This window comes from Dryobates pubescens, chromosome 15, assembly GCF_014839835.1.
Source record: "Dryobates pubescens isolate bDryPub1 chromosome 15, bDryPub1.pri, whole genome shotgun sequence".
NCBI classification, from domain to species: domain Eukaryota; kingdom Metazoa; phylum Chordata; class Aves; order Piciformes; family Picidae; genus Dryobates; species Dryobates pubescens.
In genome coordinates, this window is record NC_071626.1 from 21,750,793 (window position 1) to 21,776,050 (window position 25,258).

The window sequence follows — 25,258 nt, forward strand, 5'->3', positions numbered from 1 at the left end:
ATGAAAAGAAGTCAAATGCTTACTTGAGGCGGGAAAAGCAACCTCCAAGCTGAGAAATATGTTTCTGCAATCTTTATAATGCAAGGAGAGAAACAAGAACAGATCTTTGTTCAGTTCTCTCAATTTTTGGAGAGTAAACAACCTTTGGGAATGGCACAATTTTGACATAATGTAGCTGATTTAGTATACAGTGGATTAATGCCTGTTCTGGCAGGATTTGATCTCCTAGGACTTTTTATTAACTGCTTCAAGAAAGGAAGGAAAACAAAAGAGATGAAAAACATTAATTGTGGAGTAGGCCAAGAGTTCCCCCTGAATGGATTTTAAAATCCCAAGGTTAGGTTGGTTGAGACTGAATGAATCACATTGGTAAAGAAGTGCAATCGGTTAAGAAGAAACTATCACTGGCATCACAGTACAGGATCACACAGCACTGGCAGTGAGGAATCAGTAAGGAGATAATAAGTGTAGTGTAACTAAACACAAAAGATTGGAAGTAAGTTTCTTTGGTTGTTTTATTTGGTTGGTTGGGAGTTTTATTCTTGGTTGGTTTTGTGGGTTTTGGGTTTTTTTTGGTTTTGCTTTTCCCATAAAACCAGAATTAAATAGAAGCACATTGAGATTTTCCTTAAAGCATGCAAGAACACGAGTACAGATATATAAACACACAAATACATACTGGCACCCTATGTAATTCACATTTGAAAGAGTAAGCAGCAGTTTCTCTGAAGCATTATGTGCACATAGAGTTTGCCAAATGAACGCATTAAAAAGTATTCCACACGAACCCACCCCATATATTACACTAAAGCATCATGAAACCATGGTGGAAAAGCAATTAGAACTCTGTTTTAATGGCATTTCTGCCTCACACAATGTGCAATGCTACAGCATTGAGATGTAACAGGTAGTCTAAAAAATGTCACTTTTCTAGTGGTGTAATTTATTTGTTTGCCTGAAGAAAAGCTTCTCTTCTATCTAACAAGAAGAGCTCAGGGTACTATGCTGATGAACATAACAGGAACAATTCAAGAGGACTGACAGGATACACTAATGACTTCAGGATTTAGTAACTTTTCCAGTACCCAGAATTCACGTAACATGCCCCTAGACTCAGTATAACTCAAAAAAAGGTTTACAGGAGTTGGTTCTTCATCAAACATCCAACTGCTGAGTACTAATTTTGGGTACATACATTGATACAGACAGGAGAACTGACCCATTGTCTTTGCATGAACCTTAGTAAGTACAGATAAGATCTTATTTGTTATATTCATATACTGCTCTACACACAAGGTAGTTGGTTCAAGTTACACAACACACTGAAATATATTTGATTCTGTTTATGACATTTATAGTTCAGCTGCTGTTGAGAAAGATGAAGCTCTTTATCAAATCAAACCAGAATTTCTTCTAGATTGCTGAAGTCTAATCAACTGTCCTAGCACTTATTTCTCAAAGGAGTTAAAAGTGAGTTAGCAGCAATGGTGTTTGCTGGTGTAGGAACAGGTTAGCTTATTTTTAATACTCCCCCCCCTCTTTTTTTTCCCCCATGCCATTTGTTTGAAGTCAATTGTTAGTCAGGTTTGCTTCACCAAGGAGGGAATAAGGGAGAGAGGGGTGTCAGTCAAGGTCATAGACAGCCTTTACAGAAAGGCTTCAAGGGACAGACAACCACCAGTTCAGCTAACCAAGACTGAAAGGGCACAAAACTTCAATAACTTCAAGCTTTAAAAAAATGAGTAACAATCTAGTCAGTATTCTCCAAGAAAAATATGAAGCAGCTTCTTATGTGAATATTAGGACAGAAAAATATTTTAAGGCTAGCGACCAAATGTTCAATCAGGGCAAAATCTGCTTAACATTCAGAAGAGAGTATCCAGGAACAGTATCATTTTACTTATTACAGATGAGAAAGCACAATCATTACCATCACCACCACCACTTATCATTTTAAGCCTCTGGAGATTACAGCCAGGACCAGCAATCTACTCTGCTAGAGATGGTACATATAGATAAGGGGAGGAATTCCTTGCTCTGAAGAGCTTTTAGTTTAAACAGGTGAACAGAAAAAGGAAAGTGTATGTTACACCCTCTGAGTAAGGAAGTACATGGCATTTGGCTCAACAGAACCTAGAGACTGTCTATACAATGGAGCTGAAAATTGTACACATGATGAAGACCTGCTGGGAAGACTCACAGCAGGTATTTTGTATGCTTATGGGGTTTTTTTGTTTCCTTGTTTGTACAACAGGATAGTTCAGCTCATAATTGAATTATTTGCCTAGTAACTATCACTTCATCTCTAAAATAAAAACAGTATTTGTATGATAGTGACTCAGAAAAGAAGCAGAAGCCAATGTGAACATCACAAGAAACTTTAGACTGGAAAAAGATGACCTGTACTCTTTGAGTTTTATCCCTTCAAGGCACGACATATGGGTTCTTCTGACTGCTCAGGACAGACCACACTAATATGAAATGACATGGATTTTTGACCACTATACCTATCTCTTTGTTGGAATTCTGAGAAGATCAGGCTGAAAATGGACTCGGATACTCAGTAAACATAAGCCAGTCACAGGAGGCAGTTTACACACTGGGTTCACAGAGCTGACCTGAACACTCAAAGAGGAAAATAAAAACAACACTAAATTTCTCTTGATTCAAAAATAAATCTTTTAAAGAAATTAGTCCAAATATATATCTTCTGCTCTAATTCCTTCTTAAAGAAAACCATGTTCTGTTACTGTCCTCTCTGTGTTTTTACTAGACCAAGCTCTTTATCTATTTCTTAAGAAAGATCTGGGTTGACAAAATACTTTCCTCAAGGGGAAGATGCTGATGGGCCTGATGCCTCTCAGGATAACCTGGGTTTTAACTGAAAAGTAGATCACATGAATCCCTTATTACTTCTTTTATCTCTTTATCTTCTGAATTTGCCCTCTAGTACACAGGAAGTTTTCTTAAGTGAAGATATTCTTATGTCTATTTAAATCAACATGCCAGATAAAATCTGTGCTACCACAGACCCATTTATACAAGAATTCACCTAGAATGGTAACTTCTTATAGAGCAGGATTTACAGTGAGTCATGACCTAGGAGGGAACCAAAAGAAGGTGTTTAGGTTAATAAGCTAGTCAGCTCTAAGCAACAGCAAAAAAAACCCCTGCACCTATGTTTTTTCTTGCAGCTTGGTCCTTAACAATACCTGCCAGCCTTCAGAGAGACAGCTAATTTCAGAAGGCCACAGCTGACTCTGCCCAGGGCCATGCAGCAGCAATGTTTGCTCTCTAGTGACCTCTGTTCCAGAAACATGGTGCAGGGATTTACTGTATATGTATGACAGTATATAATTAATTTGGAAGATATCACTCCTGTGACACAAGAAATCTTGTGCTATGTTTCCCTAGTCGTAGTCTGAGACTCAAAGTGTGTATCAGGCATAATTAAATGAATTCTATTTATGCAGCTAGACACGTAGGCATGTTGCTAGCTAAGACTCACTAGTTAACTCAGTTAACACTAGTCATCCCATTGTTTACTTTCCTGTCCTAGGCATTCTTATACACATCAAAAGTCATGGCCTAAGGGGAAAAGAAAAACCCCAAAACAACAATAAAGAGAAAGAATAAAAGTTTCATAAGCTGGCAATGGTCTAGGAATGTAAGCATCTTGTCCAGTTGGGGCTGTTCTTCTAAACAATTTTTTTTTCATGATAAATAATGACAAGATTTTACTAGGATTGGAAAAATTTAGAATGACTTAAAGTTACACCAGACTAAATCCAAGTGATTAATGGCTCAATTTCCAAATTTGCTGAGCACCTAGGTTTCCAAGATGCTGACTTCAAAAGAATGTTTTGGTGTTCAGAACTTGTGCAAATCAGGTCACAGTGACTTGTCCAAGGTCATACCAAGGTATCCAGTGACAAAGCTGGGAACAGATGCTGTCCTCCAAAGTCCCAGTTCACAAGTATATAGTAACCCCTGAAAAATCCCCTTCAGTGTTTTAAGCTAAAATCAGGACTGGATGATGCTCGACCTTCTCTGCATAAATAGCAGAGAGATTTCTATCTGAAAAAAATCAGAATTTAAGTGATGTTTCCAGAAGAAAAGAGGGTTGTATTATTAGCAATCCATACATAATATATGAAATTGCATGATTTGGTAGCAGGTGATGTGGCAAAGGAGTGATTTGTATGCCCAATAGGAATAAGATGAGTGTCTCAGTTGAACACAGAAACAGCCTTCTGTTGCTCCTCCATCACACATGGATTTTCTTTTTTATAATCTCTCTACCTAAAGTACTAAGATAATAGAATGATCTTCCCCAATCAGAAAATTAGTGTTAGCCATTCAAGCTTCAGTCTTAATAAGAAAAATAGGACATCAGCTTGCATTTTTTTACCTGTAATTTTACCAGTGGCACTGCATGAAGTTTCTGGACTGCATCAGTAATGTCTCTGGTTTCCACGAAACAGAGGACGCTGCAGATTGTTTTAGCTACTTCAATCACATTATCAACTGCATGCTGTTGGTAGCCAAGAGAAAACCACAAAAGAACAAACCAATCAGTAGTCACATACCTTTTATCAGAAACACCACAACCTTTATGCCAGTCAGTATGTAGAAAATCCTATCTGCAAACACACCATGCATTAGTCTAGCTATGCTGAAATTGCTATTGATCAAGTTTCCTAAGGGTAGCATAACTTTGCTTGAAGTCCAATTTTCTTCCACAACAAGGGCCTTCTCAAAAATGGTGGCAAAAAATTGGTATCTAAGACTTATTTTGAGGCAAGCCATTGACTTATCTGAGCTTTGTGAGCATAAAAGCACTGCAATGAGACTTCTGAGGAAGTATGAACCCAAATGAGAGGCAAATGGGGTTTTGATGATACTGTGCATTTTCCCCCACTATTGTCTCCTACCCATCTCTGTGAGAGCTGGCAGCCAGCCATGTTCCTCCTAAAAATAGTGACTCTTTGGGAGGCTGCATAATCTGACACCTGTGGACTACATACTTCCGCAACTAGCTTTTTTTTTTTTTGCAATATATATAGAGAGAGCAAACTATTAAACCCTATTAATTATAAATCTTTAAACATTACCATATTTTAAAAGTCTCAGGATGAATCATCTCAGAAATACTTTGGGGAATTCAAGCCAAAAAGAAAAAAAACCATAGTTTAGCTCCTAAAGGAAGGAAAATGCAGTTTTCAAATATCAAGTATTCTATGCTCAGGAAAATAAATAAAATTATTCATGGCTTTCCTGCACAGTCATATCGCTTCATTAAACCTTAAAATACACTCTGTGAACAAGTTGAAGACCTCCCATAAATATTCTCCATGTTTCAGTAGTGATAAATGTTTCTTTTAGTGTGCTACAGCATGTCTATGGACTGATAAAACCATTTCTCTAACTCATCCATTTCATGCCTGAAAAAGAAAAATTGCACCCAGATGAGTTTTCTATTTTCAAACTTAAAAGTCTACATGCAGGCTGCACTGAGGTTACCATCTCTCACTAATACAATAAATATAAAAGTATATTGAGATTACAAATTCTTTATTACCCGCCTTGAGCAGAACTAAAGTAGGAATCAATTGCATAAAATATCCCCAAGTATTTGGTGGTCAAATTTCCTTTCAATGTAAGTTGTTTGGGGTGGTTGGTAGGAATTGAAGGCGGTATATCTTTTCATATTAGAGGTTCTAAAGAGAAAAAAGCTATGGCTGACCATGATCACTTGAGAACTTCAGACCCTCCTTTGGTCTGATGTTGATTCACCTTTTTGCCAAGACCAAGGGAGCTGGGTCTCTATAGCTTGGAGAAGAGAAGCCTGAGGGGTGATCTATTTCATGTTTATAAAGCTGTGAAGGGTGAGTGTCAGGAGGACAGGCTCTGCTCAGTAATGTCCAATGATAAGACAAGGGGCAATGGGTGCAAGATGGAGGTTCCATGTAAACATAAGGAAAAAGTTTTTCACTGTGAGGGTGACAAAACACTGGAACAGGCTGCCCAGAGAGGTTGTGGATTCTCTTTCTGTGGAGATATTCGAACCCCACCTGGACACATTCCTGTGTGACCTACTCTGTTTAATCCTGTTCTGGCAGGGAGGTTGGACTTAATGCTTATGAGGTCCCTTCCAAATCCCTAATGTTCTGAGATTCTGTGAAATACAGTTCTCCTTTACATGCAAAAATATGTTAATTTAGCATTTTTCTTTGTTTTCCACAAGTGGATAGAGATTATTATTACAAGGGGATTTTATGTCACATTCCTGCAGGGCAGTTTTGGAGCAGTAGACATAGTGAAGAGAAATCTAACCAAAACCCCCTAGTTCATATATTTTTATATGTGAATATATAGTCTGTCCCACAAAGACAGTTGGATATATTGAACAATGTATCCATTTCTGTATAACAAACTATTCCATTTAGAGATTAATTAACAAAGTACTTAATGTTTTATAGAAGCTACTACACCATAGACTTCATTTATATAGTAGCTACTCTGAAGGAGCATATTGCTGAATGCTTAAGGAAGTATGGAATAGCTGGGTATGGAACTTAAGCAAGTCCCTGTGGCTTAAAGTTCAGTGTGTGCTGAGGGCAGATTGTGGTGAACCAGAAGAATCTCCCAGTGATGTGAGTTCTGGCTTTGAAAATCAACCTGTGTGACATTTGGATAGGGGGCAACTAAAATTATCCCAATTTAAAACTTTCTTAAAGGAGTCGAATCAGATGTTAGAGAAAATAAGTAAAAAAGGATTCAAAGAACAGCTGAAGAGTTCTTATTTTGTTGCTTTCTTTCTGCCTAACTTGCCACACTGCAGCTCCATAATTTTTCAAGCCATTTATTAAAGCAAAGTAGTAATATTAGCTTTAATTATTATGTGTTTGAAATACACTCTGATGTCTCTGAATGGAAACAGATCAATGCAGATGATAATCCAACCTATGTCTTTAACTCTCAATCTTACTCTTTTAAGCAATTCATATGAACTTTGAGTATCCCTGTGTGGACAAGATTTTGTTATAAAAACCTCCCAAAAATGCAGAGAAATTTAGCTCTAGAGTACCACCTGCATATTTGTTGCATAGCATGAATATTTGAAAAATGTCTTGTCTTCTCTTCATAAAAAGTTAATGATCTCAAGTAATTGCTTACCCAAGGTAAAAATCTTTAGCATACACAAATTTAAGAGTGCTTCATCATGGGTCTGAGGAATATCAGTTGCAGAGGGTGGACTGTGATGCCTCATTAATGTTGAGATTATGGATTTCTTTGAATTTGGAATCTTACTTTAGGTCATAAAATTGCAAGTGAATATGAAGAAGTACACTGATGGGTCTACTTCAGCAAAGAAATATATGTGCACATTTGAGCTCAGAGACCTCAATTTTCCAAATCATTATGACTGCATCACATTTTATGCACTAAATAGTCTCCTTTGAGAAGCTGCTCACAAAGGAAAGTTCAGCAAATGCCTACACAGTATCAAAACTACCTTTTTACTTTGTAGCTAGGTATGAGTCAACAGTTTTTAAATTGGTATTTTTCAGAACAGAAAAGGGTAAATTCAGATTGGATGTTAGGAAGAAATTCTTCACCATGAGGGTGGTGAGACACTGGAACAGGATGCCCAGGGAGGTGGTAGAAGCCTAGAGGTTTTTAAGGCCAGGCTGGATGTGGCTCTGATCTAGTGTGAGGTGTCCCTGCCCATGGCAGGGGGGTTGGAACTGGGTGATCCTTGAGGGCCCTTCCAACCATGACAATTCTGTGATTACACACAATATGTAGAATACTTTTATCTACATATAGAATCATAGAATCAAAGAATTAACCAGGTTGGAAAAGGTCTCCAAGATCGAGTCCAACCTATCATCCAACAGCATCTAATCAACTAAACCATGGCACCAATCACCCCATCCAGTCTCTTCCTAAACACCTCCAGTGAGGGTGACTCTACCACCTCCCTGGGCAGCCCATTCCAATGGCCAAATTCTCTTTCTGTGAAGAACTTTTTCCTAACATCCAGCCTAAACCTCCCCTGGTGCAGCTTGAGACTGTGTTTACATATTTACACAGTATGTAGAATATTGCTACCCACATATACTTATGTACATATGAGTCCATATATTTATTAAGGTATATGTCTGTCTGTATGTATACACTTAGATATAGGTATAGACATTTTTATCTTTTCTGACCACTCAAAACAGAAATATTCATGAATCATGAATATCCAGAAAGATTAAAATCTGGACTTGAATGACAGGTGACAGATATGAAACAAAGTATTAATGTTACATTTTAACATATAGCTCAAAGGAAGCAGCATAATGAGTTACAACCCTGAAAGGGATGTGCTAGAATATCTCCATGCTACATCAGTATTCAATGGCTTTTGCCAGTCCTTTATTTTCTTTCTAGTTCCAGACCCTAAAAAGTCAGTTAGCATGATAACCTGAAATTTAGATCAAGTAGCCATTTGATTTCTTCCAAGCTGCTACTCAACTATACATTTAAACACTTGTCCTTAAAGCACTATTTAGTAGAGAGGATTTCCCCAGAGATTTTTCTTTCAGGCATGCAACATCCAATTGGCAGCCCATAACACTTTGAATTAAAGCTCTTATGAATTTTGTTGCTTAAAACATAATCCTGCAAGCTATCAAATGCTTGAAAATATATCCTAAATATGTAAGCATATGGCTTGTGGGTTTGCAATATCAGGGACAAACTTTGCAGATAAAGTGTATTATACCTCTACTAATTCCATATATTGTACTGCTATCCCAAACAATCTTGGTTTTATTTGCATGTTCCTTGACACTTAGGCACAGCTGCTTTTGATATTTTAACTTTAGAATAGAATAGGATAGAATAGAATAGAATAGAATAGAATAGAATAGAATAGAATAGAATAGAATAGAATAGACCAGACCAGGTTGGAAGGGACATTCAAGATCATCGTGTCCAACCCATCATCCAACACCATCTAATCCACTGAACTATGGCACCAAGATAATATAATCTCATCCATTTTAGAAGACTGTCTGTGCCAGAGCATAATATCATAGCATCAGTCAGGGTTGGAAGGGACCACAAGGATCAGCTAGTTCCAACCCCCTGCCATGTGCAGGGAAGAGCCCACACTAGATCAGGCTGGCCAGAGCCTCATCCAGCCTGGTCTTAAACACCTCCAGGGATGGGGCCTCAACCACCTGCCTGGACAACCCATTCCAGGGCTTTGTAGCACTTTCATACTAATCTCAAACCATGTTTCACTAAGAATTTATATCCTTTCAAAGTCAAGTAAAACAATCTTAATTAAACCTCTTCCTTAATTACCTTTGAGACAGGCTAATAATTAGATACATTTCAAGTAGAAGTTAATGCTTTTCTTGTAGAACTGAGAGCAAATACCTCATTTTGCAATAGATATTCCACTTGACCTCTATATTTCATAATAACTGACAAAAGGTTCTGTCTGGAAAACAGAAAAAAAGAGAAAACATTGAGTTAATAACAATTGGATAAAGAAAACAGGTTTGGGTGTTTTTACCACATTCTATCAAGTGGGAATAGTTTAGTTGACAGTGATTTCATGTTGGTATAAAATAAGGACAAGTGCTTATGCATCATGTAATCAAGCCTGGAAATCCACAGGCTTTCACTAGTCCTTGTCACAAAGCATGGATGCAAAAATCTTCTGCTTATACCTTGGGGTTACAGCTTTCCCAAGTGAAAGAGCTCCAGTAAATGATTTGCTATTGCAGTATTTATTGAACTCCAAATCCCATTTGTGTTACTCTTTAAGGCTGAGCAAGTGCTTAAATATTATCTTAAACAGCAATGAACTTAAGTACATCTTTCCTCAATCACTGAACACAATAAAGGTACAGAGAATCAGTCTCTAGTAAACCTCTGTGTTTCAAAAGTTCATACTAAATCACAAGGATAAAACTGTACATTACAAAAAGGGACAGCATTGCTGCATAGGTCATTAACACTTTATAGCTGTCAATTTTACATGCTCAAACTGTTTCAGCATCTGCCTTTTCCATTGTATTACTTAAACTGGGAACTTACTTTACTTCTGTAGGCAGACATGCAACCATTCTGTAGTCATGTTACAGAAGTTACCACAAAGTTGCCAGAGGTAAATTGCTGTGCCTTAGCAAAACCTCATTAACTTAATTAGGGTTATGGCCAGTAGTATAAAACCTCTCTAGATCGAACTCCACAGCTGATGCTTCAGCTGAAAATCTCACAGGTTTAGAACCAGAGTCTCCAAGTGCTGTTCCAGACAGAACCAGAGTTTTGCTTTTAAGAAGAAATGGTGTAATTTTCTATGTTTCAAGCACAGTGAAATGCTGGCTGTCATTTATTTGTCAGCTGGAACAAAACAACAAAGTGCTTGTGAGACCACAGTTAAGGTTGTTGCACACAGGAATACACCTTTCTTTTCCTTTGACAATTTACTCTGTAGGATGAAATCCTCAGGAATTGGTACAGAAGCTTTAATTCCTACTTCCACACATTGCCTAGTCTAATGACTGGTAAAATGGATAGATTACTTCCGTGATGGTAGTTTGAATTTGCAATGCTTCTTAGAAAAAGTGGAAGTTGCAATTCCCATTCTTTCTCAAGTGTTTATTTATTTTACCCTTGACTTCTTTCTTTCTTTCTTTTTTTCTTCTTCCCTGACTCTTTGTATTAAGGTACTTTCCTTCAGAAGGAATTTGCCCCCCATTGTAGTTTGATAGCTGAAAGTGACAAAAGTACTTTGATTGCCTCAGAGCAAATGGGATATTGTTTACAGAGAAACTGTGTGTCTCATGTATCTGAGCTGGGCTCAAGGAGCAATCAGAGACTAGAGCTGCAACTACAGTCCAAAGTATAGGTTTCATGGTATGTGGTTAGACTTTCATTTATATATAAATATAGTAAGGCAGGACAAGGAAAGAATCATTGCACTGAAATCTTCACAGAGAACAGAGAAATTCTAGGTGGCTTTCCTTGTGCTAATACCAGAGTGCATTTCCCTGTAGATGTCTACTATCCAGCTCCTTCTACAGATGGTTTTGCCTTTACAGCTTTTTATTTCTAATCTGCACTAGCCTTATCTAGCCAAGCAGTTTGTGTGTTGAGTAGCTGTCTGGCAATTCCTCCTGTAATCGCATTAAATCATAGCTAATGCAAGTTGTCACTCTGCTTTGACCAAGTCTGCAGGCATAGTATCTTTTTTCATAGCATTACCCAGCTCTTAAGTAGTGCTGGACATATGAGCTTGCCTTGATGCATACAGGTAAACATGTTTATTAACATGCTTGGTCTAAATGCAGGTTTCAGAACAATTTCATAAGTCATGCAATATTTGTATATTTCCCACCAGTTTACTCAACTCTAGAGAATTTTCTGCATAAAGTAGCCATAGCTTCACATGATTAATAGGCAACAAACCCAGCAATTTGCAACAATGATAAAAATACCTCTATTAATGCTATAAAAAGTATAAAAAGGAGGACACTGCAGCCAGTAGCTCTCTTGGGCCCCTGCCTTTTGCCTGGACAAGGACTGCCACTGGTTCCCCTGCTTCTCTGCCACATGGTCCTCGCTGCTGTACCCACACCTTTGCAAAGGACTGCTTTTGTATCTCGTATTTCCATCCTTGGTCCTTACCCTTGTAAAACCTACCTGTTATTGTTACATATATATGTATACACACACACACACACACACACACACACACACATAAATATAGTTTAAAGAAATTCTTTACCTCTCTACTCCCAAGCTGAATCCAAATTATTTCTTGGTGGATTTGCTCCATTCCTTTCCTCTCTATTGGGAAAGAGGAGTGGGGAGCAGGGGAGGGATTCTCAGCCTGGCCCCCATCTGAGCTCTTAAGTCCCAGTTAAGGCTCAAACCACCACAGTATCTTAGACAGCGGTGTATAAATATATCAGTGCTATCCAACCCATGAACATTCAGTGCTTCTTTGACACTGAGGAAATTTTTGGAGCTTTTAGCAAGGCAATATGGTACAATAGTTTTGAAAAGAGAAGAAAAAAGTACAAACAACTTGAGAGAGTCAGTTTTAGATCCCAGCTGGTCTAAATGGGATGAAGACAACATGTACACAGCATACACTTAGAGCATTCATTTTTCAGTTTCCTGGCAGCAGTGCCTACTGTGGAGCAGTGCTAAGGTTCCTTCATAAAATGCTGCTTATCACTAAGTCACCTAACTAAGCTGTGCCTAACTTCATGGATCAGACTAGTCGCTGTGTTATTGCTACTGGCACCTCAGTGTCAGAGATTACAGCCCAATGGACTGCAGTTCTTTTGATGCACTCAGTGATTTACACTGTGTTTGGGTTTCAAGCTACAAAAATCAGCATGGGAAGGGCTGTAAGGGCTGCCTGCTTTATTTGCTCCCATTTGCCTGTAAAAGTGAGTCTGGTTGTTACAGAGGTAAGGTTTCAGTGGATTCTTTTTTACTTCATCTGAAGCCAGTTCAAAGAGTTCTTTTTCTTTCTCTGCTGGTTCTAAGCAAATTGAGCTCCTCAGTCAGTATGTTCTCTAAAACACAAATGTTTGTGTGCTACAGTCAGAAATGTAACTACAGTGCATACAGACAACCCTGGGAATTATTTAATCTAAATAATCACAGCTGTGAAGACACAGAAATATGTGAACGTGATCTGCTGAGCGATTGCAGATCTCCACAACCTGTGTTGACCCCATTCTACTGCATCTCCATTCCACTGCATCCATCTACCCTGCCTCTATTATTGCCCTATCTAGATACAGGATTGAGGAATTATAGCATGTTGCAAACATACATTCCACTGCAGAATAACACAAAGATGCTGTTTCATATTGTGATACAGCTGTTCTGACTAGGAACGATATCAGTGACTGACTTACCTAGAAAAGACTAGGGTGGCACTACTTACAAGAACAAGAGCTTTTCTTCACTGTCTAGTTCACATCATTTTGGTGATGCTTCAAATCTAAGTTCCTTCTCAACATAATTGTGCCAGAGCTTGAACCCTAGAAAGTCATCTAGAAAGGTGACAGAACAACCTACTTTGAGAACCATTTCCAGGCATATGAACCACAAGGCAGCAATAGAGAGTAATCCGAATGGGTTCAGCAAGGGAAACTTGTGCTTGACCAACCTGATAATCTTCCATCATGAAATCTTATTTTTTTGATGATATCACTAATAACAACCTCATAAAGAAGCTAATAAACTATGTGCTGAATGAGCAGATAGTGAGGTGGATTAAAAATAAGCTGAATAGATAGGCCAAGAGGATGGTGATCAGTGGCACAAAGTCTAGTTGGAGGCTGGTAACTAGTGATGTACCCCAGGGTTCAATCATGGGTCCAGTACTGTTAATTGTCTTCCTTAGTGATCTGGATGATTGGGCAGAATGCAGCTTCAGCAAGTTTGATGATGACTCAGGCTGGGAAGAATGGACAATACACCAAAGGGTCATACTGGCATCTAAAGGGACACTGACAGGTTGGAGAAATGGGTTGAGAGTAACTTCATGAATTTCAGCACAAAAGAAGTGCAAAGTCCTGCCTCTGGGAAGGAATAACCTCACACATGCTGTGGGGCTGACTGCCTTGAAGTTAGCTTTGCAGAAGAAGACCCAAAAATCTTAATGGACAGGAAGCTGAACATGAACCAGCAACATCTCCTTGTAGCAAAAATGTCTAAAGGTGGCTAAAGGTATGCTAGGCTGCATTAGGAGGATATTTATTGCCAGGTAGAGGGAGAGGATACTCCCCTTCTTATTCAGCACCAGTGAGGCCTCAGCTGGAGTGCTGTATCCAGTCCTAGGCTTCTCAGTACAAAAGAGACACAGATGTACTTGGGAGAGACTTCAATGGAAGGCCATGAAGATGATGAAGAGACTAAAGACCATATAACTCCTATAGAGAAAGACTGAGAACTGAGACTATTTGTCCTAGAGAAGAGAAAGCTCAGGAATATCTTCTGTTGTATATAAACACCTGAAGGGAAGTGTGACTATTTTAGGCTGTGCCTTTAAGAAAGGGACAACTGATGGAACACTCTGGCTGAATGTTTTGGTGAAGACAATGAAAACATGATATTCTAAATGAATTTCATTGGTAGAATGCAACTTTAAGTTTTAGTTCTGTTTGAGTCTCAGTCAGTCTGGTTCTGTCTGTCTTTTCAGCCTGTTTCTCTGTCTCTCTCTGAGCAACAGCTGCTGGACGGAGTTAACCTTGAATAACAGATAAGAAACTAATCCTTGCACATGCTTTGAGCTAACAGAATTTGCTCCTTAATAATTACCTTTTCTCTCTCTAACCCTTTTTGGGAAAAAAGGGAGGTAGGGGGAGAGAGAGGGGTACAGGGGGGGACACCCTCCTGGCTGGAGGAGGGAGTTTTGTTCTATATTACGTTCTTATGCTGTATATTTCTGTACATATCGTAAATACTGTATATTGCGTATATATTCACTGCATCTCATCCTGCTTGTAAATATAGCTTGTATTCATCTCTGCTTCTCTGACTGAGTTAGCCGTGGTTTCTTTGTGTGTGTGGGAGAACTGAACTTTCTCTCACCACCACAGGAAGGTGCAAAGATAATGAAGCCAGGCTCTCTTCAGTGACGCCAGGTGACAAGACAAGAAGCAATGGGCACAAACTGAAACACAGGAAGTACTGAGGATGACTGAGCACTGGCACAAGTTGTCCAATAGATAATACAAAGAAATAGCTACTCTTATCTGTTCTGAATTTGCTGCTTTCACTTCATGCTCCCTTTATCCTGCATGGGAAGATCCTTTTCTGCAGACATTTTCAATTTCATAGATTTGCCACCTATAAAACACCTATCTTCTGTTTTCTCTTCATCAGCATGAAGAAACTCGTCCTGATTTGTTTCTCATATGGAAGACATTTCATTCTTCTCAGCATCTCTGCTGCCCCTTGTCTTCACTTTTTCAATTTCTATCACATCATATTTGAAATGAAAGAAGCAGAACCATTAGCTGTATTCAAGATAAACCAATACTCTACACTGTCATGGTGGCATAATGTGGTTGGGACTTTTATTTTTTATTTTATTTTAATTTATTTCATAATAGTTCCAAATACTTATTTTTTTTTGGCACTTCCTCTGCACCACACTGACATTCAGAACTATTTATTGCGGCCCCAAGAACTCAACCCTGGGGGTTAAGTAAACTCAGAGCCTATGATTTCAGATGTGAGTTTAAGAGTATCTCCTCCTATCTACATTTGTGTCCTCAAAATTTCATCAGCTACTTTATCACAGACTCAACCCAGCATCGTGAAATGCTTCTGCAAATCATCACAGGCAGATCCTGTGCACATTGCAGACAGCAAACTTTTGTCACTTAGCCACTACCCCTTTTGTTTTTTCCTTAGGTAATATACAAAGGCAACTGAAAGAACAGGACCTGTACATAAATCTTTCTGGGTTATCACTGCTGGAAAATGTTTTCTCCTACTCACCACCAATCCATGGGACAAGCAGGAAACAATGATCATGCCGTTACTTCCTTGATATTTACTGAACTTGAGGCTGAAGAAAGAACTATTACCCTATAGTATCAGAGGAAATTTTACGGACCATAGCTGATTTGCAACCTAAAATCTTTTAGCACGCATCCCCTCCTAAAGCTCTCTCTGGAATGGAAAGGCCACATGCTTTGCATCACAAGATATAAAATGGTCAGTCAGTAGTGCATGCATAGGCTGTATGACTGGTTTGATCTCAGCAGAAATTAAATTTGGGCCATGCTCCTAGGAAACCAGATGGGTCTTCAGTAAGCACCAGATATTCACCAGTCACTAGCTCTCTGTTCTCTTCCATCTGCTAAATTACAGGTGTGGCATTTACCATTCTTGGCAAAATACTTCCTAACACATTGCTGAAAACCACTACAAAAAGTGTTAACAGCTTCTTTATCTGAGTGCATGAAACAGAACACAAAATGAAAGTTGAAAGAGGAATCTATCTCATTTAGTGCCTGTCCATGGCAGGTTAGCTTTTGAGTCAGATGCACTTTGAATGCCAAGTTAAAAACTTGATGCAGCTAGACTCCATTAAAAATAAAAGTAAACATTACTCAGCTGTGAAAACACAGGCACAATGAAGAGCAAATATATTATTTTTACAGTATTTACTCCTAAAAATCCTGTAAGAGCAATACATGCAAAAAATATGATGCCTTCAGTTCTGGAAAAATGTGAAAGTTTTCATGAAATCTTCAGTGACCTGAAAGGGAGGGAATGGGGGGTGGGGAAATTACACATTATTGATTTTCATTTTTTCTTTGCTAAGCAATCAGTAAAGTCTGAAAATAAGATTCCAACACAGCAAAACAATTTTCTTTCTCTTTGGTATCATTCCCATCCTGAGTAGGTCTTAAAATTGTCCTTTGGGGCCAGGAGGCTAACTACAAATGAAATAACTACAAACAGAAATATTGGCAAATACCAATGTTCTTACAGAGTCAGTCTCCAGGCACAAGTGTCTTCTAACAGCTGATTCACACCAAACTTTCTCTGATCATCTTCATGCTGTGGAAGAAAGGCATATAATGAGTTATAGTATTCCGACAGAAGGGATGTATGTTGGAGAGATTTGCTTGGTCTTTTCAAAGTGAGTGTGTTCTTTTAAGGAATTCTTCTCTTAGAGTGAATAGAATAGAATAGAATAGAATAGAATAGAATAGAATAGAATAGAATAGAATAGAATAGAATAGAATAGAATAGAATAGAATAGACCAGGTTGGAAAAGACCTTTGAGATCATTGAGTCCAACCTATCATCCAACACCATCCAATCAACTAAACCATGGCACCAAGCATCCCATCAAGTCTCTTACTAAACACTTCCAGTGAAGGTGGCTCCACCACTTCCCTGGGCAGCCCATTCCAATGGGTCTAAACTTCCCCTGGTGCAGCTTGGGACTGTGTCCCCTTGTTCTGGTGCTGGTTGCCTGGGAGAAGAGACCAACCCCCACCTGTCTACAACCTCCTTTCAGGTAGTTGTAGACAGCAATAGTCTCCCCTGAGCCTCCTCTTATCCAGGCTAAACAATCCCAGCTCCCTCAGCTTCTCCTCATAGGGCTGTGCTCGAGGCCTCTCCCCAGCCTCGTTGCCCTTCTCTGGACATGTTCAAGAGTCTCAATGTCCTTCTTAAACTGAGGGGCCCAGAACTGGACACAATTCTCAAGGTATGGCCTAACCAGTGCAGAGTACAGGGCAGAATGACTTCCCTGCTCCTGCTGGCCACACTGTTCCTGATACAGGCCAAGATGCCATTGGCCTTCTTGGCCACCTGGACACTCTGCTGGCTCATGTTCATGATAATGCAGCCTGCTAGGAAGGAATGGAATCCAACTGTCTAAAACATACAGGGAAATATTTGGCAGCAAGCTGGCCAGCCTGGTGAAGCGGGCTTTAAACTGAAGGGCTTGGCAGAAGCATCTGAAATGGTAATGTTCAAGCCAACTGCACCACCACAACCAGCTGGGGAATTAACCAGGCCAACCAGAGTAGCATAAAATGTGCCTCAGCTGTCTCCCTAAATGAGAGACAAAACCCCAGCCACCTAAAGTCTATGTGTGCTGCAAACAAGGGGAACTGGAGCTTCATGCCCATGTATGATTATTCTATGGAAGAGCTGTCAAGATACCCATATGCTTCTGTGACCCTGGTTAGACTACAACCACAGTGGAGATTTCCATAAAATAACACATTCCAAAATGAAAAATTCAGAAGGTTCCTATAGATCACAGGACAAATTCTCCCCAAGGGTAAGTGCAGATTGACTCATGAAAATAAACAGGTGCTGCATATGTGCATAAGTGCCTGAGGTAGCTGAAGAATCTCAAAAGTCTCAAAGTCTGTGCCTTTTTTTTTTTAAATTATTAAAAAAAAAGAAAAAAAGAACAACCCCACACACTACTTTCACATATTTTTACATGAATTTTGAGGGAGGGAAATTTTCTATAAACTGCCTCTAAGTCTATGACTTTCAAATACATTTTATGCCCAAAGCCACGAGCTTCAAAGAACTGCATCAATAAGAAAAAATAATAATAAAAATAATAAAAAATTGACTGTGAGCTCACAGAATCACAGAATCACCATGGTTGGAAGAGACCTCCAAGATCATCAAGTCCACATCCAGTGTCCTCTTGAACACCTCTAGGGATGGTGACTCTACCACCTCCCTGGGCAGCACATTCCAATGGTGAACAACTCTCTCTGTGAAGAATTTTCTCCTCACCTTCAGCCTAAACTTCCCCTGGTGCAGTTTGAGACTGTGTCCTCTTGTTCTGGTGCTGGTTGCCTGGGACAAGAGACCAACCCCCCTCCTGGCTACAACCTCCCTTCAGGTAGTTATAGACAGCAATAAGGTCTCCCCTGAGCCTCCTCTTCTCCAGGCTCCCTCAGCCTCTCCTCGTAGGGCTTGTGAGCTCAGTATAGACTACCTCAGATCCTGGAGCAGGTTTCATTAGAGCCAAAGAGGTTTACAGAACTGGGTCCAGAATGAAAGGAAACACTGCAGCTTTCAATGCACTACAGCCTGTGTCTCCCTCCACTAGGTTTTGTCTGGTCCTGACAGTTTTGCTGGTGCTCCTGCCTGTGAGCAGCACCTCTTCTTTCTCGTACAAAAATTGTCACAAGCATGCCCTGGAGCTGGAGGAAAATTGAGTCTATGACTTATGCCAACTCAAGAGCTGCTCATGTTCTTGGCTATTATTAGTAAACTGAAGAAACTTCAGGGCTGGAAGCTCTCAGAGCCATGTCAGTTACTGTAAAGGGGTGATCAATAATTCACTTGAAGATATCTTAAAATGTCACCAGTCCTGGTTAAACACTGTTGTAGGTTATTAATTACAGTTAGACAAATTCTTTGAGACAAGAAATGCTTTCTAATGGCCTGAACACTAGTAATTTGTCTTCCAAGCTTGTCAGTTACCTGCCTGAAAGACTATTTTTGTTTGTAATCCTTCTGTCTGGTAATTGCAACCATTTCCAAAATGTGAAACATCAAGAGATGCTCTGTCTGTGCTCCTGGCCTCCACAGTGTGTTGCACTATATTAAACCTCATTTAGACCTGTCAAACTGCAAAAGCATTGAAGAAGACTGAGTGTATTAATAGAACATGAAGCATTTCACAGTAGCATAATTTCAAGGGATATTTAAACGCAAGAAAAGGTTCCCTCCTATTTGAGGTACTAAACAATCTGTAAAATGTCACATATGTGTTTAAACAATGGAAAAAAAATCTCTCCTTCCTATCATAGAATCATTATGGTTGGAAGGGACCTCAAGGATCATTCAGTTCCAAGCCTCCTGCCATGGGCAGGGACACCTCACACTAGACCAGGTTGCTCAGAGCCACATCCAGCCTGACCTTGAAAACCTCCAGGAATGAGGCTTCTACCACCTCTTTGGGCAACTTGTTCCAGCGCCTTACCACCCGCATGGTGAAGAACTTCTTCCTAACATCCAGTCTGAATCTACCCATTTCTATTTTTCTCCAATTTTCTCATCTGTGATTATGCTGAGAATGTTACCACTTAACTTACTATGTCTTTAAAATATTAACAACATTGATACTGCGATATAAGAAAATATAAATGTTTCTTTTAGCTTTCAGGAAATACCACTTGCTGGCTGCTTTAGTTTCTGCAAGCAAGTGAGGCTCTTCTTAGAAATCTGTAAGTGTTCTTTGCTGCCTCTCCATTGCAAAGACTCATGCTTTCCCCAGATAATCAGTATGTAGGAACACTTCTGAAAAAATCATCCCTTGGATAGGGAAAACACTCTCTGTAAATTCTATTTAGATACAAGAGTTCTCCTTCTATGCTCTTTCACTATGTTATTTAGATATAAGAGTTCTCCTTCTATGCTCTTTCACTATGCACTTCTTTCTAAACACCACTAGGAATTGAACACTTCTGATCCATTACAGCTTACTGAATTTGTGCTTAAGAGTTGCCTCTAACAGACAAGCTAGGTTAAAATACAGAGCAGGACATGTGTGCAGTCAAAACAAACCTAGCAGTCATTATTCAGTACTAATGTAACCCATGTAGACTGGGCCATCATTTGACAAGAGGACTATTGGATTTTCTCCACAGTCACTCCACAGTCACTCTCATGATTTCAATGTGTGGAAAAAAACCTGCAAGGTGCAGAATCCTCACTTCTGTCACCAGAAGCTCTTTGTCTGGCTTAGACAGTATAAAATCAAGTGTCAATGTATTTCTGCATTATAAAGATAACCTTATGTTGTCTGTATAAGCCTTATCTGGAAGTTGAGTAGGAATCTAGCATCTTGAAAATTTGGGTCATGAGAGACTTTTGTTCAAGAGTGTTAAGGCTGATAGAATTCATATCTCAAAAAAAATCCACAATGAAATTAAGAGTCACCCACTGGCTGAAAGATCTGCTATGTGATGTAAAGCTCCAGGCCAAATTTCTTGCTTGTAACTGCTCGGTTCAAGACAATTTCCTCATTCTTAATACTTCACAAAAGGGGAAAAAAAGAAAAGAAAGGTAAATTCAGCTGAATTTACAAGAGAATTGTGAGCATCTATGTGACTAAAATCCATAAGCTGTCTGGTTTAAAAAAGAAAAAGAGTGAAAATTAGTTGCACATTACTTGCAAGCATACATTCATATTACTTATTAAGCATATAGCAAAATAAGAGTAATTTTGCATGTACAGACAGATATTTTTAACTCTGCATCTTGATTTCTACAGTGTTATGTCAGGCAAGTAAGAATCATGAAGGCAGTCTCCAGATGGCACTGGTATTGGAGTTTTGCTTCCTTAGCACACAAACAAGCTTGAAAGCTTCAGAAGAGACTCCTGAACATATCATGCCATGTCATATCCAAAGCAGATAATTTTGAAGATCTATAGTAATAGCACATCTATATACAGCAAATAGGTCATTGGGTAGAATAGAATAGAATAGAATAGAATAGAATAGAATAGAATAGAATAGAATAGACCAGGTTGGAAGAGACCTTCGAGATCATCGAGTCCAACCTGTCATCCAACACCATCTAATCAACCAAACCACGGCACCAAGCATCCCATCCAGTCTCTTCCTAAACACCTCCAGTGATGGTGACCGCACCTCCCCGGGCAGCACATTCCAATGGCCAATCTCTCTCTCTGCGAAGAACTTCTTCCTAACATCCAGCCTAAACATCCCCTGGTGCAGCTTGAGACTGTGTCCTCTTGTTCTGGTGCTGGTTGCCTGGGAGAAGAGACCAGCCCCGACCTGGCTACAACCTCCCTTTAGGTAGTTGTAGACGGCAAGAAGGTCTCCCCTGAGCCTCCTCTTCTCCAGGCTAAGCAATCCCAGCTCCCTCAGCCTCTCCTAATACGGCTTGTGCTTCAAAGCCCTCACCAACTTTGTTGCCCTTCTCTGGACATGTTCCAGCAAGTCAACATCGTTCCAAAACTGAGGGCCCCAGAACTGGACATAGTACTCAAGGTGTGGCCTAACCAGTGCTGATATTTCAGTTTTTTTGTTTGAAGACAACAGCTTGTAGAGAATGAATCACTGGCTTGGGATTTTGAAGAGCTCACTCTATTTTGTGTATGGATGTAAACAAATACCTTTACCACATGCTATAAACATATAAATAATGAAACACATTTGTATTAAACTTCTAATTCATGTCCCTGACTTTTTAGGCTAGGCAAACATTGGAAACTTGCAAATTCTCAGCAGAAGGGTCAGTAAGATATTATTCCCTTTAAAACATAGAGAAGATGATCTGCAAAAGGTAAGTCATTTTTTCCCCATTATATATACACTTACACATGCATCTATAATTATATAGCTAATCACCAACACACAAATCTTCTCAAGGCCTTCTTTGGCAGCTCTGTATGGAAACATGAATTTTTCCATCTCCTAACACAGGATGTCTTGTCACAGATCTAACACCAGAAAGGTTTACAACCACCATGTGATCTCTGTTTAATGCAATGGAAAACACATGGAAATTCCTGCATAGATCTTAATAAATTGCATTTAAATGACAAGAAGGTCCCACAGATAATTTCTCCAATACAAAATTAATTCCAGTGATCACTGGGGGTGTTCTTTCTGCTGCTGTGGTATGGGGACAGGGTGAGAAAGCACACATGAGATGGATAATTGCTCACCCTCTTTCTGAAGCTATATACACAAACATTAACTTATTTACTCTATCAGCTGGCAATTCATTAATCTGAATGATTTTTGAACAGGTGATCTGGTGATGAAATCTTCCTATGGTTCCCAATTTGCTTTTGGACAATGCTTTACCAAGAAGAATTAGGAACTTTAAATTAACGTGACTAATATTGGCAGTGAGGAAACACAATAAGGGTGGCACTAAGACAGGATTGTATATATCAGCATTAAATTATTCAGCTTTTAGTAACAACTGTTTTAACTGTCAAATATATGTATTTGGACTCATTATAGTCCTTTTTTAATACTCAAGGTGACATACTGTAATGAACTTTATGTTTCACATGGTGGCACATAGCAGAAATTAAAAGAAAGCCCTTACTTATTCTTTTTTTCAGTTAGAAATTTGCCATCTGACCTACATATTGACAGTCTCAGACTGCTAGCATTCCTATACAAAGCAGGTAAGTGGTACTATCAGTGACCAGCTACACACTTCCAGTGACCACTGCCCACAACAAAGCTTCTGCTGTACAGCGGACTTTGGGTCAGAAGTACCTCAAGGTGGTCCACAGGGAACACAGTCCACATTTAGTAGCATAGCTCAGTGGCACTAAAGCTCAGTAATCCACAGCAAGGTTGCTGAGGAGAGACTGAGGGAGCTGGGGCTGTTAAGTTTGCAGAAGAGGAGACTGAGAGGTGATCTCATCAATGTTTATAAATATGTAAAAGGTGAATCCCAAGAGGCTGGAGCCAGGCTCTGCTTGGTGGTGCCCAGTGACAGCACAAGGGGCAATGGTGGAAGTTGACGCATAGGAAGTTTCATGTAAATATGAGGAAGACTTTCTTCTCTGCAAGGGTGACAGAGCACTGGAACAGGCTGGCCAGGAGGGGTGTGGACTCTCCCTCTCTGGAGATATTCAAAATTCTCCTGGATGCATTCCTGTGTGATCTGGTGTTGGTGATCCTGCTCTGGCAAGGGGGTTAGACTGGATGATCTTTCGAGGTCCCTTCCAGCCCCTGAAATTCTGTGATTAAACTGAAATAATCTGAGCAGGAATGTCCCTGGATTTAAGAGAATGATAAAACATTGTTTTCTGTAAGGACTACATGTTCTTACTGACAACATTTCTGCATGTCTACAATCATAGACATACAAGTATGCATCACGTGTGCACAAACACACACAGTTGTGATTCTATCTTTTATGTGCCTACCCTGGTTTTCAGTGATAATGACAAGAATCCAGACCTAATCAATTTTACACAATACTTTCAGTGGGTTTTATTCTTGTTATGTTTCAAAATGTAGAAAGACAAATAAAAAATGAGAATTCTCTGACCACCTGAAATAAATAGCATGAAGTTTGGACAAAAATGGTATTTCCTCTAAAAAGGTAAACTTTGGTCTTGTTCAGTTGTGTGTTCTCTGCAGTAGATAAAAGTACAGGAGCAAAGAAGAGATGTTCTCCACTACGTTTCAACTAGAGTTCAGCAATCATAGTACCATAGTATCAGTCAGGGTTGGAAGGGACCACAAGGATCAGCTAGTTCCAACCCCCCCTGCCATGGGCAGGGACACCCCAGACTAGATCAGGCTGGCCAGAGCTTCATCCAGCCTGGTCTTAAACACCTACAGGGATGGGGCCTCAACCCTGAACAACCCATGCCAGGGCTTCACCACTCTCATGGTAAAGAACTTCCTCCTCACCTCCAGCCTGAATCTCCCCACCTCCAGCTTCATTCCATTCCCCCTAGTCCTATCACTACCTGATATCCTGAGCAGTCCCTCCCCAGCCTTCTTGTAGGCCCCCTTCAGATACTGGAAGGCCACAATTAGGTCACCTTGGAGCCTTCTCTTCTCCAGACTGAACAGCCCCAACTCCTTCAGTCTGTCCTCATAGGAGAGGGGCTCCAGCCCTCTGATCACCCTCATGGCCCTTCTCTGGACACATTCCAGCATGTCCATATCCCTCTTGTAATAGGGGCTCCAGAACTGGAGGCAGTACTCCAGGTGGGGTCTCACCAGAGCTGAGTAGAGGGGGAGAATCACCTCCCTTGACCTGCTGACCACACTTCTCTTGATTCAGACCAGGATCTGATTGGCTTTCTGGGCTGCAAGTGCACACTGAGAGCTCATGTTGAGCTTCTCATCCACCAGCACCCCCAAGTCTCTCTCCTCAGGGCTGCTTTCCAGCCATTCACTGCCCAGCCTGGATTTGTGCCTAGGATTGCCTCGACCCAATAATACATGCAAATAATCTCTCCTTAATATTACTGCAGGTTGCTATATACAAGGACTGTTAGAGTGTTATTCTTTGAGGGATGTTGAAGGAAAGAAGAGGAAAAGCTGAAGACATACCGTACGAGCCAAACTCTGCTTCAAATTCCTCGCATCGTGTAGTCGAAGCTGAATGCAGGTGGTTGCCTTGCGCAGACTTTCATGGCTGCCCAAAGTATGATCACTGGAGTTTGACAAACAAAAAACCCACACACAAATGGTTATCTCTTCTTGCTACTTCCTCCTGTTTAACCTCTTTCCTTCCACTAAAAGCACCAGTGGACTAAATTCTAAGTGCAAAGTAGAGTGATTCCTACAAAGCCTGTACTTGGCATTGACTTCTCTGAAAACTGATGAAGTTGGGTTCTGGCATATTTTATAGTGAAATGATTTAAGAATGGTTACTTAGCTGTATTTTTTTTACCACCAAGTTCTGTAACAGAACAAAAATGACACAAAGAATATGCTAAATAAACTGCACATCTTCCCAAATTTTGAGATTATTCATGCATATTGGAATGGAATGGAATGGAGTGGAATGGAGTGGAATGGAATGGAAGAGATCTTCAAGAGCATGACATCCAACCTATCATCCAACATCATCTAATCAACTAAACCAAGCACTCTATCAAGTCTCCTCCTAAACACCTCCAATGTTGATGACTCCACCACCTTCCCAGGCAGCCCATTCCAATGGCCAATCTCTCTCTCTGTGTAGA

The 25,258-nt window shown here is 39.8% G+C and overlaps 1 protein-coding gene across 1 annotated transcript in view; it reads right to left on the reverse strand.

Annotated features, from left to right (window-relative positions):
* PIK3C2G (phosphatidylinositol-4-phosphate 3-kinase catalytic subunit type 2 gamma) overlaps positions 1 to 25,258 on the reverse strand; it is a 227,113-nt gene that overhangs the window by 175,469 nt on the left and 26,386 nt on the right. Inside the window, exons 5-9 of the mRNA XM_054167841.1 lie at positions 24,621 to 24,723; positions 16,547 to 16,617; positions 9,442 to 9,505; positions 9,376 to 9,378; positions 4,412 to 4,534 (exon numbers count right to left, since the gene is read on the reverse strand). Of these exons, the coding sequence (XP_054023816.1) occupies positions 4,412 to 4,534; positions 9,376 to 9,378; positions 9,442 to 9,505; positions 16,547 to 16,617; positions 24,621 to 24,723 (364 nt within the window). The remainder of the gene's footprint in view (positions 1 to 4,411; positions 4,535 to 9,375; positions 9,379 to 9,441; positions 9,506 to 16,546; positions 16,618 to 24,620; positions 24,724 to 25,258) is intronic.